We start from the raw sequence: 15,883 nt of genomic DNA, 5'->3' as shown, positions 1-15,883 counted from the left end.
AGCATGTTGCACTAATTGCCCTGCTGACCTAACGTGTACTTTGCTGTTCCACATTGACCATTTTTCATAAATGTTTCCAAGAAACAGGATAAAATAAGTGAAAGTTAATACAACAGAAGAAGGTTTATCCTGTTGAGGGCTTTGGGAGAGGGGGGAGTAAGGGGGCTAGAAAAGAATAATTCTGTTAAACAAATTAATTGAAATAAGTTCCTTATAAGGAAACAAACATTGTGGAAGTCATTCAATATGTTTAGTGTAAATTCTTAAAAGTTTTTTTTTTATTTTTTTTTAATCCCATTTATATCCCGCCCTTCTCCGAAGACTCAGGGCGGCTTACAAGCTTAGCAGTAGCCTTCATTCTATGTATATGCCTGCTTATTAGGGCTTTCACACACACCCCCAAGCGGCATTATTACAAAGTCAGCTTAATTGCCCCCAACAATCTGGGTCCTCATTTTACCTACCTCGGAAGGATGGAAGGCTGAGTCAACCTTGAGCCTGGTGGGACTCGAACCTGCACTGATTGCAGGCAGCTGCTGTTACTTAAGGAGGCATTAGCCCACTGCTCCACCAAGGCTCTTGGTTGTTGTTGTTCCTTATGTGTTAAGGAAACAAAATGGCAGTCCTGGCCAACTGTCTTGGACTTTTGGTTTTTATACACTTTGAACTGAGCTAAGTTTAAGATGGTTTTTACGCGGGGATTTGTAGTTTTCTAACAGCCATGTACGTTTTTGCTCCAGAAGCTTACTTGGAGTCCCAGAAGCTGTATAAAGAAACTGAAGGAAATAATGCAATTTAGGTACTATTGTAGAAGCACAAGCAGAAAATGAGACCAAGTGCCTGATGGGCAGTTTCATTAAAATTGAGGAGGGTGGTAAAACATAGCAGAATGTGATGCCAGAGATTCAGTTTCTGCACATGGAAAATTATAATATCAAGGGCCAGGGCTTTTTTTGTCATAGAACGGCCAGAATGCAGTTCCGGCACCTTTTTTGGATGGAACCTTGTAGGGTAGGCAAGGAGGGTTGTATGACATGTATGAGTTCCAGCACCTTTTTTTTTTTTTTACAAAAAAGCACTGTCAAGGGGTCTAGGTTTTCAACAAATATAGAGTGTAAGAAGTATTTCATCCATTTATGAGAAGATTATTTAAAAATTATTTATATTGTTTTACAGCCAGGCTCTAACACAAAGCGGAAGACAACAGAGAGAAAAATAACATAGCAAATAGTATGAGGGCTTATGACTAAAAACATTTAATTGTTTAGCTGTGGTGCTTTATAAAACTTTGTAGAAGTCAAATACTCTGATCTTAAACATTGCAGGTAAGAGAAGGCTGTGTATAAAACAGAGAATATCGCTAGATGTCTCTGGGCTGCAGAAACAAAGCATCATCGTACCATCTTGTATATTGTACAATAATGGCACAGTGGCACAGTGGCTAGAATGCAGTTGTTGTTGTTGTTAGCTGCGAAGTTGTGTCCGACCCATCGCGACCCTATGGACAACGTTCCTCCAGGACTTCCTGTCCTCTACCATCTTCTGGAGTCCATTTAAGCTCACGCCTACTGCTTCAGTGACTCCATCCAGCCACCTCATTCTCTGTCGTCCCCTTCTTCTATTGCCCTCAATCTTTCCCAGCATTAGGCTCTTCTCCAGTGAGTCCTTCCTTCTCATTAGGTGGCCAAAGTATTTGAGTTTTAGCTTCAGGATCTGGCCTTCTAAAGAGCATTCAGGGTTGATCTCCTCTAGGACTGACCGGTTTGATCTGCTTTTTAGTGTGCTGTCTAGATTTGCCATGGCTTTCCTCCCCAGGAGCAAGCATCTTTTAATTTCTTGGCTACAGTCCCCATCTGCGGTGATCTTGGAGCCCAGGAAAATAAAATCTGTCACTACTACTAATACCACTTTACAATGCCTTGATAAGGCCACACCTGGAATACTGCATCCAGTTTTGGTCACCACGATGTAAAAAAGATGCCAAGACTCTAGAAAGAGTACAGAGAAGAGCAACAAAGATGATTGGGGGACTGGAGGCTAAAACATATAGGGAACGGTTGCTGGAATTAGGTATGTGTAGTTTAGCGAAAAGAAGGGTGAGGGGTGACATGATAGCAGTGTTCCAATATCTCAGGGGCTGCCACAAAGAAGAGGGGGTCAAGCTATTCTCCAAAGCACTTGAAAGCAGGACAAAAAGCAATGGATGGAAACTAGTCAAGGAGAGAAGAGCCTTGGTGGAGCAGTGGGCTAATGCCTCCTAAAGTAACACCAGCTGCCTGCAATTATTGCAGGTTCGCATCCCACCAGGGATGCTGACTTTGTAATAATGCTGCTTGAGATGGGGCCGAAAGCCCTAATAAGCAGGCATATACATAGAATGAAGGCTATTGCTATTGATTTGTGCTTAGATTGTAAGCTGCCCTGAGTCTTCGGAGAAGGGCGGGATATAAATGGGATTAAAATAATAAAATAAATAAAAATTAAAGTAACCTAGAACTAAGGAGAAATTTCCTGACAGTTAGAACAATTAACCAGTGGAACAACCTGCCTCCAGAAGTGGTGAATTCTCCAACACTGGAAGTTTTTTAAGAAGAGACTGGCCAGCCACTTGTCTGAAATGGTATAGGGTTTCCTGCCTGAGCAGGGGGTTGGACTAGATGACCTCCAAAGTCCCTTCCAACTTCTTCTTCTTCTTCTTCTTCTTCTTCTTCTTCTTCTTCTTCTTCTTCTTCTTCTTCTTCTTCTTCTTCTTCTTCTTCTTCTTCTTCTTCTTCTATAATAATAATAATAATAATAATAATAATAATAATTATTATTATTATTATTATTATTATTATTATTATTATTATTATTATTATTATTATTATTATTATTATTATCTCCATTTCTTCCCCATCTATTTGCCAGGAATTGAGAAGGCCGGATGCCATGATCTTGGTTTTCTTAATGTTAAGTTTCAACCCAAGTTTTGCACTCTCCTTATTCACCTGCAACAAGAGGCTCTTTAGTTCTTCTTCACTTTCTGCCATTAGAGTGGTATCATCTGCATATCTTAGGTTGTTGATATTTCTTCCGGCAATCTTAATTCCAACTTTTGATTCATCTAGCTCTGCCTTTCTCATGATGTGCTCTGCATATAAGTTAAATAGGCAGGGCAACAGTATACAGCCTTGCCGGACTCCTTTCCCAATTTTGAACCAATCAGTAGTTCCGTGTCCAGTTCTCACTGTTGCTTCTTGGCCCACATATAGGTTTCTCAAGAGACAAATAAGATGGTCTGGTACGCCCATATCTTTAAGAACTTGCCACAGTTTGTTATGATCCACACAATCAAAGGCTTTAGCATAGTCAATGAAGCAAAAGTAGATGTTTTTCTGGAACTCTCTAGCTTTCTCCATGATCCAGCGTATGTTGGCAATTTGATCTCTAGTTCCTCTGCCTCTTTGAAATCCTGCCTATACTTCTGGTAGTTCTTGATCCACATACTGCTGGAGTCTAGCTTGTAGGATTTTAAGCATAACTTTACTAGCGTGAGAAATGAGTGCAATGGTGCGATAGTTTGAACATTCTTTGGCACTGCCTTTCTTTGGAATTGGAATGTAAACTGATCTTTTCCAATCCTGTGGCCACTGTTGAGTTTTCCAAATTTGCTGGCAAAGTGAGTGTAGTGCTTTTACTGCATCGTCTTTTAAGATTTTGAATAGCTCAGCTGGACTACTGTCACCTCCACTAGCTTTGTTGTTGCTCAGCTTTTCTAAGGCCCACTTCACTGCACATTCTAGGATGTCTGGCTCGAGGTCAATGACCACCTCATTGTGATTATCAGGGACATTAAGCTCATTCTTGTATAGTTCTTCTGTGTAATTTTGCCACCTCTTCTTAATCTCTTCTGCCTCTGTTAGGTCCCTGCCATTTTGGTCCTTTATCATGCCCATTTTTACATGAAACGTTCCCTTCATCTCTCCAATTTTCTTGAAAAGATCTCTGGTCCTCCCTATTCTATTGTTTTCTTCTATTTCTTTGCACTGTTCATTTAAGAAGGCATTCTCATCTCTTCTAGCTATTCTCTGGAATTCTGCATTCAATTGGGCATATCTTTCTTTTTCTCCTTTGCCTTTCGCTTCCCTCCTTTCCTCATCTATTTGCAAAGCTTCCTCAGACAGCCATTTTACTTTCTTGCATTTCTTTTTCTTTGGGATGGTTTTGGTTGCTACCTCTTGTACAATGTTGCGAACCTCTGTCCATGGTTCAGGCACTCTGTCTATCAGATCTAACTCCTTAAATCTATTTGTCACCTCTACTGTATATTCAACAGGGATATGATTTAATTCATACCTGAGTGGCCTAGTGCTTTTCCCTACTTTCTTCAGTTTAAGCCTAAACTCTGCAATGAGAAGCTCATGGTCTGAGCCACAGTCAGCTCCTGCTCTTGTTTTTACTGACTGTATAGAGCTTCTCCATCTTTGGCTGCAGAGCACATAGTCAATCTGATTTCTGTGTTGACTGTCTGGTGATGTCCATGTGTAGAGCTGTCTCTTCAGTTGTTGAAAAAGAGCATTTGCGATGACCATCATATTCTCTTGACAAAATTCTATCAGCCTGTGCCCTGCTTCATTTTGTACTCCAAGGCCAAACTTTCCTGTTATTCTGGTTATCTTTTGGCTTCCTACTTTAGCATTCCAATCCCCCATGATGATAAGGACATCATTTTTTGGTGTTAGTTCTATAAGGTGCTGTAGGGCTTCATAGAATCAGTCAATTTCATCCTCTTCAGCACTGGTGGTTGGGGCATAGACTTGGACTACTGTGATATTGAATGGTTTGCCTTGGATTCGAACTGAGATCATTCTGTCATTTTGAGGATTGTATCCCTTTTCCTATTCTTTTATTTACTATGAAGGCTACTCCATGTCTTCTGAGGGATTCTTGCCCGCAGTAGTATACCTGATGGTCATCTGAATTAAATTCACCCATTCCTGTCCATTTTAGTCCGCTGATACCTAAGATGTCGATGTTCAGTCTTGTCATCTCTTGTTTGACCACGTCCAGCTTTCCTTGATTCATGGATCTTACATTCCAGGTTCCTATGGAGAAAAAATCTTTACAGCATCGGACTTTCCTTTCACCACCAGACACATCCACAGCTGAGCGTCCTTTTGGCTTTGGCCCAGTCACTTCATTCTTTCTAGCGCTACTAGTACTAGCCCTCTGCTCTTCCCCAGTAGCATATTGGACGCCTTCCGACCTGAGGGGCTCATCTTCCAGCGTCATATCATTTTGCCTTTTGGTACTGTCCATAGGGTTTTCATGGCAAAGATACTGGAGTGGGTTGCCGTTTCCTTCTCCAGTGGATCACGTTTTGTCAGAACTCTCTGCTATGACCTTTCCATCTTGTGGGGCCCTGCACGGCATAGCTCATAGCTTCATTGAATTACGCAAGCCCCTTCACCACGACAAGGCAGTAATCCATGAAGGGGAGAATGCAGTACTGCAAGATAAATTCAATTCTCACCAGCTCAAGGCTGACTCAGCCTTCCATCCTTCCAAGGTTGGTAAAATGAGGTCTCAGATTTTGGGGGCAATACGCTGACTCTGTAAACCTCTTAGAGAGAGCTGTAAAGCACTGTGAAGCAGTATATAAGTCTAAGTGCTATTGCTATTGCTATCTTCAGTTCCAGGAAATAAAAATACAGAAATGTCATTGCCCATATTTTCAAGTCTTCCTTCACACTAAAAGAAATATGGTATTCTTAATAGAGTTACCTCCACATAATAGATAATAGATTCAGTGTATACAGTGGGGTTGAAATGTTTGTGAATCCTTATGAATGTTCAATATTTCTGCATAAATATGATCTAAACATGATCTCCCTATAAGCCCTAAAATTAAATAAAGAGACCCCAAATACACAAATGTATTTGATCATTTAATAATTGAGGAAAATTATCCAAAGCTGCATTGCCTTAAGATAATTAAAAAATATTGAACATTCAAAAGGGTTCAGAAAATTTTCAGCTCCACTGTAAGTGGAATTTTCACACAGCTTTTTAGAACTTTAATCCACTAGTTGGAAAAATAAGGAAGTGAACTGTTGGTTTCCTTCCTTGAAATATCTTTGCTGATTTCTTCTTAACTGAAAGTTTATTTCCCCTCTTGGGTAGTGTTGAATATTAAAATCCAAGAAGTCTTAGCTTGCAGAAAAGTATTATTACTATGCTCTATATAAGGACAGTGGGGTGTGGCTTTTACACACAAAAAGTGTGACTTGTGAAGCTATCCACTGTCCTTTGCGGTTAGCTGATCAACAAGACCCATGGCCAACAATGAACACATCACTATTCAAGCTCTTTGGAGCAGAAAAGGCTTTTTGAACCACAGCTGATTTCCAGTTTAATGAATACAAACCAGATCTAAGCTACACTCCCTTGCTGAAAAAGTATTCAAATGTAACTCTAATAATATTAATAAATCCCTGCAAGATGGGAAGATTGTAGAATCACATTCAAATAACTATTAATCCATGTAGTTGCTTATGGCAGGTATACCCAAGAATTCCCTTGGAATAGCAGATTATTTATTTATTTGTTGCTGACGTTCTACTACATAATGAATTCTGCATTTTCAACCTGGCAAGGCCACATTATCTAAAATGGGGGGAGGGAGACATTCTCACAGATTGTTGTATTAAAAAAAAAGAAACATTACCTCCTCCCCCTCTCTCTTTCTTTGCATCTTATTTGTTCCTCATTTTTATTAGGAAAGCGACCAGCTTTCTTTTGTTGGGGGCAACTTTTGTTCCTTGGTCTGGGACTCAGCCTTAAATTAAGTGTCAGCCTTATTACCAAACATATCTGCTCAGTACGTCCCTGCTCTGCCAACAGTTTACCAAGGAGCATTTTATCCCCTTCAGGAAGACTGAGCAGCATTAAAAATATCCAGCCTGTTGTGTCAAAGTGGTTTTCCTCCATCTGCAGGCTTGAATTCCTTTGGTCTCTCTCAACCGCCTGCTCTTGAGGACTCAAAGCTGCCAAGCCATGATGTCAAGCAGCCTTTTCTTTCCCTTCCCCCCTCAGTGCCCACATTCAGCCCTGTGGCTGTTTCCGTCTCCCCACCCCCAGCCTTGTGCAGCTGAAAATCCCAGTTGATTCAAAAGGTTCAGGCAGTTCTGAGTGGCCCACATTAGCTGGGCATGTTTCCTTTCTGCCAGATGAATGAAAGGGGCTCACAATAAAGCTGCCTCCCATGGACACACTCTAGGCTGAAATGCAGGGCCCTGCCCAAATCAGCATAAATAGGATCACAATACAAGACTGCAATTATGCCAGGGATTTCCAAATTCAGCTTGCCAATCGTCTGACACTTTCAACTTCACTTTTAGACTTCAAAATTCCAAATATCGTGTTTTAGGCTGGAAGGCAGCATCTATTCAAACATCTAGGGCAGAGAGATCTCCAAAAAGGTTTGAATGGACCACGGATGTCTTGCTTGCTGTTTCCTGGTTCACAGTCACCACTCGCAAATCATTTTACCTCACCAATCTTCTTTCTGCCAGGCCTTTGCTCCTTCTCCCCTTTCACCCCTTTATTAATTTGCAGTCAAGATAAAAAACAATATGGTTTTAAACAGAGGTAGCGATGCATACAGGCTTAAAGAGCATTCCCCAAGACCACAATGGAGAGCCAATGAAAGCAGATATATAGACTGAGACCATGCAAGGTTTGCCACTTCATCAGCCTGACTGACAGGATTTTGGATTTCATAGAGCTAAAGATTTTAAGGTTAGGAAAAGGCACTGAGGACTATCTAGTCCAGGATTTAAGGTGTGAGGAACCATGTCGTGTACAGTTTCAATAAATCCAGCTTTCTCAGTGTTTCATTGCACTGTGTTTAGTATTCATTTGTGTTCATTTTGGTGTGTGAGTTGTTAAGGGAGTTATGTATATTAAGATTATCCGAAAGGGAGATGTGATAGCAAAAAGTTTAGAAACCCTGATCAATCGCACCCTTCTGCCTAGTGCAAGATTTAAAGGCAATTTAGGCATAGGCAGGTGTTTATTATTTCATAATCAGTAAACATATTTTTTTGTGTTGGTGTACTTGTTATGACTGCAATGAGATATACTTAGATCCACAGAGTGGTCATTTTCTTGCCTATAATACGTGCTACTTCTGATAAGAAATTCTCATCGGATATTTAACATGTAGTTATTAAGCATGATGATAATAAGACGTTTGGTGACTGGTCAGTGAAATACTTTTTGGGGGTATTGATGCAATAATTTTGAAAGTCTACAGTGTTTTTCTTTCACCAAATGTGAAGTGAATCTGTGGTGCAGTCCTCAACTTTACAATCCTTCATTTAGTGAGTATTTAGTGAAGTTACAATGGCACTGAAATATTACATTCTTACATCAAATTTTAAGTGATGATTTTAAATGCTTTCTTGTGTGTTTCTCCATAATCTACACTGAATGGTTTAAATTGTGTTTTTTTCCCATAGAACAAAGTTTTATATTAATGATTTAATATTTCTCCATGTGTATGTAGAATTTCTGTGTATACTGGCAGAACACTCTTTGTCCTCTCAATTACTAAGCCCAGTGAATGAACCCAACTGTTTGCTGGTATGCACACCTGTGAAAAGGGGAGGGAAGGCAAACTCCTGTTTTTGATGTAAGAGGCCCATTTGCTGATCTGAATAACCTCAACAATCCATTCACACCTTTGTCTTTCTTCTTTCAGGTCTGAAGTCCCTTTTTCTATGTCTTTGTTTTTACTTGACAAGTCACACATGTTCTGAATAGCTGCTCCAAGCCATTCAGCATTTATATATGTGTGTTTGTGCTTGTGTGTTTGAAGGGGGAAAGAAGAGGAAAGAAGCCTGATAAGCTGGGACAAGTTGAACAAAACAAACTTCTGATCTTTTTTTTTAAAAAAAAAAAAGTTCTGAAAGCTTTATAGTTTCTTGGACACAGGTCATGGGCCAGACAAGTGGCACTTCCAGGATTAAACTGCCCAGATATCTTTTTCTCTAGCCACCCTTTTCACAGCTAGTTCTCTCATGTTGCTAAATTTTGTATCTTCCAAACGCTGATTTATTTATTTGACTTCTATGGCCCCCAACTCACTTAAATGTGACCAATTGAAAAAAAGAGGAAAATTGAAGGAGTTGTCTAGGGAGGATTGTCCCAAAGATGCTTTTTCATGAGGCAGCTGGACTTTCTTGTTTTAATTTGAAGACTTTTTTCTTCTCATCCAAAAAGCTTCTTCAGCTCTGAGCTGAAGTTGGATGAGAAGTGAAACGTCTTCAAAGAAAAACAAGAAAGTCCAGTTGCCTCGTGAAAAAGCAGCTTTGGTACAACTATGACCGGGATAACTGAGAATCTCCAAAATATTTAGAGAGGATTGCACAAGTTACATCATCTACTTCCTGTGGAAGAGAAAAACCAGTCTCCAATTATCCTATAGTTCAATAAATGAAATGAGGCAGCAAACAACTTTCTTCCCTACCCCAAGAAAAAAGGCTTAGGGAAAGTGAGAGGGGACCTTAAGGTTCCACTTTTGTCCCACTTCCATGTACCCAACTGGAGCTTGCAAATATTCAACTACTGCCTAAAAATAAGGCAGGTAGAATGGAAGATAATATTGTCCTAAACACAGAAACAGAGGAAAGTTGCCATTGATGCCCAGATAATTGACCATTAGGAACTGAAAGGTAGCTGCAGGAAGAAAAACATTCGTAGTTTTCACAGATGATTAAAGATAGCAGTAATCCTGCTGTTTCCTTCCGTTGGACATTGGTCTTATGCAGTGCTTTTTTTCTAAAAAAATAAAGGTGCCGGAACTCAGAGGTGCTGTCACTGGGAGCGATGCTGGTGTCTTGCTACGGCGTCGCCGCCCATCCTTTGAATCCCCACCCCTGCAGATCGGAGCGACATGCTGAGGGGATTCCCCTCCCCACAGCCGCCATGGGGATTCCCCTCCCTGCAGTTGCCCGTGCTGAGCCCCCACCTGGAGCTGCTCTGAACCCCTACCAGAGCTGTGTTCCTAGTGGCAGTGAGTGAGCGAGCAAGTGGCATTTGGGAGCGTTTGGAAGCGATGGGGCAGTAAGTGAGTGAGTGAATGAGCAAATGGCATTTGGAAGCATCAGAGCAGTAAGTAAGTGAGTGAATGAGCAAATGGTGTTTGGAAGCAATGGGGCAGTGAGCGAGCAAGCAAGAGGCCTTTGAAAGAGACGGAGTGAGTGGGGGAGAGACTGAACGAGGTGCCTTTGAAAGAGACGTAGGAATGAGTGAGAGCGACTGGAGGCTTTTGTGAGCAAAGTGTGAGTGAGTGGGGGGGGGCTTTTGCGAGTGAAGGGTGAGAGGAAAAAGGGAAAGTGAGGGGGAGAAGGGAAAAAGAAAAGGCACTGACTTCTGACTTCCTCTGTTACAGGAGTAGAAGGAAGCATTGACATTGAACCTCAACTTTTTGCTTTTCTATAATATTATAAACTAGCCATTTCTATAACAATTTATAACATATATAACAATAAATGAATCTAACCAATGAAACCCAAAATACGCCCCTCCTTTTTTTAGTCATCAAGTTTTTGACACCTTGTTAAGCACTGGTGGTGCTTGAATATTGTCATGTCCTAAAAGTGGTACAATTTCTGAAAAGGTTGAAAAGCCCTGATGTAAATGCAGCCTAAATTGTTTATTGCCATCCTATTTGCAAATAATATCTTACTTACCTAGCTGAGATGGTGTAGTTGGGTAGCAGGGAGGGGTGCAAAGTTCCTGCCTTCGCTGCAGACAACTTGCCTGTGCAATGTTTGCCGACCAGGTGTTTTGGTGTGCTCAGCAGCAATACCTATTGGCTTTCGAAAGCCAATAGGCCAGGCGTAGGCAACTTTGGCTCTTTTATGACTCGTGGACTTCAACTCCCAGAAGATGTTACATAACATTAACATCAATTGGAAGATGTTAAACTGTCCTTCTGCTTCTTTCCTTTGCAAAAATTGTGTTAATGAGTCCTCTCTAACCTCTGCTGATCAGCTTGTCCTGGACTGTTTTGCTGCAAAATGGAATGGTTTGCATGTGGCAGTTGAGACATCTCATTTTAGATATATCATATATAATTGAAGATTGTAATTAGTTGCATGTGCACATTCAGCAAGTGTGATGTATTTGTGCTGGCTTTTCTAGACCTCTTTCCAACCACATCTAGAAAAATTTGTAACAAACATTGGAATTCTTAAGGCCATGTTTGGTATTTCCCAGCAATCTGTTACTGGAAGGAAAAAGCAATCCCTGCTGCGTTACTTATCCCAGAGAAGCATTTGCATGTATGCATTTGCATGTATGCTTGTCCAGAATGTGAAAAGTGAAAGATTGTGGCTAAACAAAATTTTAATGTACAGATAATACCACCAGAAATTATTTTAGCCTTTTTAATAAATGTTATTGATGTTAAGCTCACTATGGAAAACATCATATATTGTTATGTATATACTAGGTTAATTATTTAAAGACTGAAGTGCAACATAACTAGATTCTAAATAATCTATTTTTCAAAACACACAACAGTCCAAACAGTAAAAGTAAAGTCCAAATTAAGAATATTTCATTCTTAAGAATTGTTTAATTTAAAGTGGTTTAGTTGTAATAGATGGTTAGATTCAAAATAGTTTTCAAGAGTATGTACAAAAGATACTATTTTTTCTAGCATCAGCTAAATTAGACATATTACATTGAGAAAAATGTTTCTCATTTCTTTCCTGTTACCTTTATTGATTTCATTGCAGAGATGCTAACATAGGAAATAGATTATTTTGTTTTCTAATTTTACCTTCCAAAAGACAGAAGCAGATGAAAAATGTGAGATTCTTTCCTGTTGGCTTTTTTGAATTAGCTGTTTTAGATTCTAAAAGTTTAGTTCCTAAAGAAGTAACCCTGTAAATAATTTTAATGTCCTCCTCTAGTGCAGTGTAGGCAAGCTTGGCTCTTTTATGACTCAAGGACTTCAACTCCCAGAATTCCTGAGCCAGCATGGCTCAGCTTGGAAACCTTTCCCTTTCCCCTCAGCATGGCTGGCTCAGGGTTTCTGGGAGTTGAAGTCCACGAGTCATAAAAAAGAGCCAAGATTGCCTACTCCTGCAATAGGCTTTCGAAAGCCAATAGAGAGAGCTTTTTTTTTTCCTGCAAAAAATAAGGTGCTGGCATGCTGTTCTGAGCGTTCTATGAGAAAAAAGCCATATATACATACCTTTGCATGCTTTCCTGTGCGTGATGGGTTTGGTCATATCCCGATAGTAGCCTTCTTTGCAATAGTGGCAGTGACGACCAGCTGTGTTATGTCGGCAATTAAGGCAAACACCCCCACTCTTGCGACCAGATAATTTGTAGAGTTCCATGTTAAAACGACACCTTCTGGCATGCAGGTTGCAGTTACAAGCTGGAAAAAAGGAGGAAAAATAGAGGTGTAAAGTTTGGTGGTTCATCTGATAAATTGATAAATTGATAAATTTGGCATGAAATGGTATATTATCTAGCTATATTATCAGCAAACATGTATAAAATAATGACAAGCCCCCAATTCCTTGTCACCCATATTCTGTTACATTGTATGTCAGCTTCTGCCCTGGAAGATACTTTAATAAGGCTTCAATCAAAATGTTAGACTTTTGTTGCTTTCTCTAAAATTATCAAGAAAATAACACAAAAAAGCTTCCCTAAAGTGGTGTCCTTTGCAAATACGTTGGAGACTGCACAAATTCATGCCACAAATCTCTGACTCATCATTATGGGGCTTTGATATATGGTTTATTAATCTGCTTTGGAACAGTGAAACTTTATGATCCATTCTAGTTTCCTGTTTTCTAGTTTTCTAGTTTCATGCTGCCAGTGGGACATAAAAGCATGACATTTGCTTATTGTATTTTATAACTGTTATTGTTAATTCTTTGTTCTGAAATTGTAACACAGTTTTTAAATGAATTCCTGCTGATATAATTCCATTCTCTCACTCAACTATATCCAAAGCTTCTGTAATGTATTGGGCTTATTTTGTTAAGGGAACACCATATGGGAAGGTTGCTTGAGCAGGGAAGCTGGCTAACGGCTCCCAGCTCCTCAGACAACCTGTCTCCAGCACCGCTATTGGTTGCCTCTAGGGCAGTAATAGGTTGCTTTAAACCTATTGGCCACCGCCTAGAGGCCAGGGTATAAATTGCTGCATTTGCAGCCCTGTTTCTCAGTTCAGATCCTGCAAGCAATAAACAATTATCTTTGCTGAACTCACTCGCCTCGTCTTCATCATTAAGCAACGAACCCAGTACATAACACTGGCGATGAAGGGGGGATTCTGCTTCTCTGATGGAGCTGAAAGTCACTAGGGGAGAGGCAGTGCACACCTGGTGGGAAAAGCAATTCCACCCCCCTATGGTCAGCTAGCACAGCCACGCTAGTGACCATGCCCCCAGAGAACCAGTCCCTGGGCAACGGAGGAGCAGGATTCGAAGACGCTGAGCACCAGCTGCGAAGACCAACAGAAATGGCCAAGGTTGGAAAGCTGAGAGAATTCAACATTAAGCAGCCAGAAGAGTGGCCCTCGTACCTGTCCAGGGTCGAGAACTACCTTCGAGTGAACCAGGTCGCTGAGGACAGACTGAAGGCTGCCACGCTCCTCTATGTGTGTGGCCCAGCAATGTTCGACTTAGCAGAGAACCTGTTCATGCCAATGCCGTTGGAGTCCGTATCCTTCACGGACTTGAAGAAGAAGCTCAGAGAACATTTCTAGCCCAAGCTGTCGGTGATCGCTTGGCGCTATGCTTTCGAGCAAAGAATACAGCAACTGGGTGAAACCGCGTCCGAGTACATCGCGGCCTTGAGGCAGGCCGCACACCTGTGCCAGTTCTCTGACATTGAGGAGAGGCTACGAGACCGGCTTGCCTGCAGTCTCTGCAACTGAGAGCTACAGTAGAAGCTTTTCGCCAAAGAGATTCTATCATTTTCGGATGCACAGAAGGAAGTCATGGCAGGCAAAGCTGCCAGCGGGGCCGTACAAGCCATTCGGCCCGCCAAAACTGCACAACGCGAAGAAGCCATCCACCATGAGGACGCCGAATGCACAGAAGACCCCGAAGATGACACAGAAGTCAACAAGTTACACAACTCAACCAACAGCGTCGCAGCAACAAGCAACAGGAGGCCACTTACAAGACAGATCCCTTCCTTAGATGTCTATGTTGTGGCGGTAGGTTCTGGATAGGCATGTGCCGGGCCCGCAGGAAGACAGGCCACATCGCGTCTGTCTGCAGAGGTCACCTGCAGGACCGGCCGTTGAGTCGCCAGTCAGAAGATCCAACCAGGAGAGGTACTGGGGCCCCGGGACAGCACAGCGTGGGTTTCTGCTCCAGCCGCAGAAGCATTTGTCATACAGGGGCTCACCGCCCGATTTTGCCCAAGTATAGACTTCAGGTGGAGCTGCAAGGGGTCCCCTGCAAGATGGAGCTGGACACAGGCTCCACTGTTTCTATTATTTCCCTTGAAACATTTAATTTCATTTGTAGTCGCAGTAAGAGATGGGCCAAGCTGAGGCCTTCTGATATTGTACTAACTGATTTTCAGAATGCCAGAGTCGCAGTCAAGGGTGAAGCCACACTAGCCGTTAAATTTAAGGGGTTTTCAGGGCACCTGGATGTTGTCATAGTAGGGGGCCAGAGAACGAGCCTAATTGGGCTCGATTGGTTTGATGCGCTAGGCATCCAAGTAACCGGAATCAACCAGACTCAAGACACGAGTCTAGCGACAATATGCGAGGAATTCGCAGATGTATTTGATTCAGCTCTGGGAACATACACAGGCCCGCCAATAGCATTCAAACTACACCCAAATGTAGTGCCAGTCAAGATTAAGCCTCGTAGGATCCCATTTGCCCTCAAACACAAAATAAACACTGAATTAGATAAACTTGTTGAACAGGGCGTTTTGCAACCAGTAAATGGGGGTGAGTGGGAAACCCCAATTGTAACACCACTAAAAGCCAATGGGGAGGTCAGAATCTGCGCAGATTATAAATGCACAATTAACCGGACACTCAAACAACACGCATACCCAGTACCAGTAGTAAGCCACATCCTGGCATCCTTGCAAGGTGGCACCATTTTTGTAAAATTAGATTTGGCTCAGGCCTATCAGCAACTTCCTGTTGATGAGGCCATGGCCACAGCTCAGACAATTGTAACCCACAGGGGGGCATTTAAAGTAAAGCGCCTGCAATTTGGGGTCAGTGTAGCCCCGGGCATTTTTTAGGGCATCATGGAACGTACACTCTAGGGCATTCCGGGGGTTTGCCCCTATTTTGATGACATGCTCATTGCTGGAGAATCCACTGAGGTGCTAGCAAGGAGGCTCAGAGCCATCCTGCAAAGGCTGCGAGAAGCAGGCCTCAAGCTTAAAAAGAATAAGTGTAGTATTGGAGTCCCTTCAACTGAATTCTTGGGGGTTTGCATTGATGCTGATGGCATCCACCCTGCTGAGTCTAAAGTAAAAGCCATTCAGATGGCACCTAGCCCTAAAACAAAAGGAGAGCTTCAGGCATTCCTGGGCCTTCTCAATTTTTACCACGCATTCCTTCATTCACAGGCTCTTAGATAAAAATGCTTCATGGAAGTGAACTAGTGTTCACAAAAAGAGTTTCCAGGAATTGAAGTCACTTCTGTCAGTCAGTTCCACTATCACTCATTTCAAAGAGTCTAAACCAGTCTGTTTAGCGTGTGACGTGTCCCCATATGGGGTGGGTGCAGTCTTAAGTCACTTAGAGAAAGATGGAACTCAAGTTCCAATTGCTTTTTATTCAAGGACACTGTCCTCCGCTAAGCGTAATTACGCTCAAATT

The 15,883-nt window shown here is 41.7% G+C and overlaps 1 protein-coding gene across 1 annotated transcript in view; it reads right to left on the bottom strand.

Annotated features, from left to right (window-relative positions):
- Positions 1–15,883, bottom strand: part of NTN1 (netrin 1) — a gene marked incomplete at both ends in the record, with an annotated part of 139,878 nt that overhangs the window by 60,197 nt on the left and 63,798 nt on the right. Inside the window, 1 exon segment of the mRNA XM_083352344.1 lies at positions 12,251–12,439. Within this exon segment, the coding sequence (XP_083208470.1) occupies positions 12,251–12,439 (189 nt within the window).

This window comes from Vipera ursinii (genome assembly GCF_947247035.1).
Source record: "Vipera ursinii genome assembly, chromosome: 2".
NCBI lineage: Eukaryota > Metazoa > Chordata > Lepidosauria > Squamata > Viperidae > Vipera > Vipera ursinii.
Note: the sequence above shows the minus strand (reverse complement) of the source record. Positions and strands in the feature narration are given on the sequence as shown.